Source organism: Arvicola amphibius, chromosome 1 (assembly GCF_903992535.2).
Source record: "Arvicola amphibius chromosome 1, mArvAmp1.2, whole genome shotgun sequence".
Classification (NCBI taxonomy): domain Eukaryota; kingdom Metazoa; phylum Chordata; class Mammalia; order Rodentia; family Cricetidae; genus Arvicola; species Arvicola amphibius.
This window is the reverse complement of record NC_052047.1, coordinates 126,661,502-126,664,856: the sequence shown is the minus strand read 5'-3', so window position 1 is coordinate 126,664,856 and position 3,355 is coordinate 126,661,502. Positions and strand designations below refer to the sequence as shown.

General features: G+C 45.6%; 1 protein-coding gene across 1 annotated transcript; it reads right to left on the bottom strand.

The window, feature by feature from the left end:
* Positions 1–259: 259 nt before the first annotated feature.
* Positions 260–2,746, bottom strand: LOC119826175 (heat shock protein HSP 90-beta-like). Its single transcript, XM_038347269.1, has one exon. The coding sequence runs from the start codon at positions 2,669–2,671 to the stop codon at positions 1,496–1,498; it is 1,176 nt and encodes a 391-aa protein (XP_038203197.1). The 5' UTR covers positions 2,672–2,746; the 3' UTR covers positions 260–1,495.
* Between the last annotated feature and the right edge of the window lie 609 nt (positions 2,747–3,355).

Below are 3,355 nucleotides of genomic sequence, written 5' to 3'. Positions count from 1 at the left end.
TATTGATACAAATTTGAGATTAATTTTGTTAAAACATATCATACATACATTTCTAATATTCTTCAAGGTATTGTTCCTATACAACTCATTTAACAATATAATGCAAATTTCTTGTCCTTAAAAATTATTATTACCAACTATTCAGGATAATAAGGAAATGCAGGTTAGTAGTTAATCACTTAGAATAATTAAACTTGTAGTCACATTAGGTAGGTTTTTAAGGTCAAACAAAAATACATTTTATTTATTTTTTTTAAACTGCATTTTCTTTATTTTTGCATACTTTTAATTTCAGAACAAAATAAAACAAACAAAAAACACAATACACAATACCCAACCCTGCTATTCTGTGGGAGGGGATTTTCCTGCCTTAAGGCACAAGACAGGGTAAGAGATCCTCTAGCATGAGCAGAGAGCCAGGTAGGTCAGGGCCAGTCAAGGCTGCTGGGGGAGCACAGGGAAACTATACAGAGGACATGGTCTTCCCAGGGCATCTCTAATCTACTTCTTCCATGCGGGAGGCATCCTCATCACCCTCAAGTGGGGGGATCTCATCAGGAACAGCAGCACTGGGCTCCTCTGCTGTCACCTCATCTTCATCAATGCCCAGGCCTAGTTTGATCATGCGGTAGATGCGGTTGGAGTGGGTCTGGGGATCCTCAAGTGAGAAGCCAGAGGAGAGCAGAGCAGTTTCAAACAGCAGCACCACCAGGTCCTTAACAGCTTTGTCATTCTTGTCAGCCTCGGCCTTCTGCCTCAGGGTCTCCACAATGGGGTGGTCAGGGTTGATCTCTAGGTGCTTTTTGGCCATCATGTAACCCATTGTAGAGTTGTCTCGAAGTGCCTGGGCCTTCATGATCCTCTCCATGTTGGCTGTCCAGCCATAGGTGCTTGTCACAATGCAGCAGGGTGAAGACACAAGCCTATTGGAGATTGTCACCTTCTCAACCTTCTTATCCAAAATCTCCTTCATGAGCTTGCAGAGATTCTCAAACTTTGCCTTGCTCTCCTCCATCTTCTTCTTCTCTTCCTCATCCTCTGGTAGCTCCAGGCCCTCCTTAGTCACTGAGACCAGGCTCTTTCCATCAAACTCCTTGAGCTGCTGCACGCAGTACTCGTCAATAGGCTCAGTCATGTACACCACCTCAAAGCCCCGCTTCCGCACACATTCCACAAAGGCAGAGTTGGCCACCTGCTCTTTGCTCTCACCAGTGATATAGTAGATGGACTTCTGTGTCTCCTTCATGCGAGACACATACTCTGACAGGGAGGTCATCTCATCTCCAGACTGAGAGGTGTGATAGCGGAGCAGCTCAGAGAGGCGCCGACGGTTAGTAGAATCTTCATGGATCCCAAGCTTTAAATTCTTGGAGAAGGCCTCATAGAATTTCTTGTAGTTCTCTTTGTCTTCAGCCAACTCGGAGAAGAGCTCAAGGCACTTCTTCACGATGTTCTTACGGATGACCTTCAGGATCTTGCTCTGCTGCAGCATTTCTCAGGAGATGTTCAAGGGCAGGTCCTCAGAGTCCACCACGCCACGGATGAAGTTGAGGTACTCAGGTATCAGCTCGTCACAGCTGTCCATGATGAACACACGGCGGACATAGAGTTTGATGTTGTTCTTCTTCTTCTTGTTCTCAAAAAGGTCAAAGGGAGCTCGCCGAGGAATGAAGAGCAATGCTCTGAATTCCAACTGACCTTCCACAGAGAAGTGCTTGACTGCCAAGTGGTCCTCCCAATCATTGGTGAGACTCTTATAGAATTCACCATACTCCTCTTGAGTGATGTCATCAGGGTTTCTGGTCCAGATGGGCTTAGTCTTATTCAGCTCTTCCTGATCAATGTATTTCTCCTTAATCTTCTTTGTTTTCTTTTTCTTATCTTTGCCACTGTCATCCTCCTCATCCGATCCCACATCTTCAATCTTCGGCTTCTCCTCGTCATCCTTATCTTCCTCCTCTTTCTCACCCTTCTCTTCCTCTGCCTCATCATCACTGATCTCCTTCTCTCGTTCCTTCTCCAGATATAGGGTGATGGGATAGCCTATGAACTGTGAGTGCTTCTTCACCACTTCCTTGACCCTCCTCTCCTCCAGGTATTCTGTCTGGTCTTCTCTGAGATGCAGGATCACTTTGGTGCCCCGGCCAATGGGCTCACCATGGTCGGCACGCACTGTGAAGGACCCACCAGCAGAAGACTCCCAGGCATACTGCTCGTCGTCATTGTGCTTTGTGATCACAACCACTTTCTCTGCCACCAGATAGGCTGAGTAGAACCCAACTCCAAACTGCCCGATCATGGAGATGTCTGCACCAGCCTGCAGAGCCTCCATGAAAGCCTTTGTGCCAGACTTAGCAATGGTTCCCAAGTTATTTATGAGGTCAGCCTTGGTCATTCCAATGCCTGTGTCCACCAAAGTCAGTGTGTGCTCCTGAGGGTTGGGGATGATGTCAATTTTCAGCTCTTTACCACTGTCCAACTTGGAAGGGTCTGTCAGGCTCTCATAGCGAATCTTGTCCAAGGCATCAGAAGCATTGGAGATCAGCTCTCGAAGGAAAATTTCCTTGTTCGAATAAAAAGTGTTGATAATTAAGGACATGAGCTGAGCAATTTCTGCCTGGAAGGCAAAGGTCTCCACCTCTTCCTCTCCATGGTGCACTTCCTCAGGCATCTTGACAGAAAAGCCAAGTAGTAGCACAGAGCAGGGTGGGCACGGAGAGCGTCCGAATCGCACGCCAAGCCTAGGCTGCGCGGAGGTGACTCAAGAGAGCTTCAAAAATACATTTTAGATGGACAGGTTATCCTTATATATTTCAGAAATCTACAGAATATTGCATTTCAGATGTTTTAATAACCTAGGTTCTTCTTCTTTTTCATCATAATGAGATGTGTCTGCTCCTGGCAGCACCAATCTACTTCAGAGAAGATAATGGGCATTGAAGAAACTCCACATGGAATTTACTTTCTTTGGCAAAAGTAAGTCACTGGGCAAGAAAATGCCCGTGCCTCAACTGCTGACAGTATGCTGTCCTAATTAGACACGCAGGACACAAAATAACCTGCTTCATAGAAAAGTCTGCTGGATATGCTAGGCCTTTAGGCCGAAGATGGATATACCAACATTGCAGAGGAAACTTTGGGTAACTGTCCAGGCAGCCAGCTGTTTCTATCATTGCCCACATTTTTTGAAAGTCTCCTGCTTGCACTTCCTGCTTACTCAGTTAATATTATTCCCTTCTTGGGTCTCTGAGTGAGTTGAAGACTAGATAGTTATAGTTATTATTTTCCTTGTTTACCTTACACAGAAAGCAAGTTATTATAGAAAGTAAAGCTTCTCAGTGTGCCTCAGGGTCTC

Excerpts from the sequence above, each read along its gene's own strand:
- LOC119826175 (XM_038347269.1), bottom strand. The coding sequence starts at position 2,671 with ATGCCTGAGGAAGTGCACCATGGAGAGGAAGAGGTGGAGACCTTTGCC.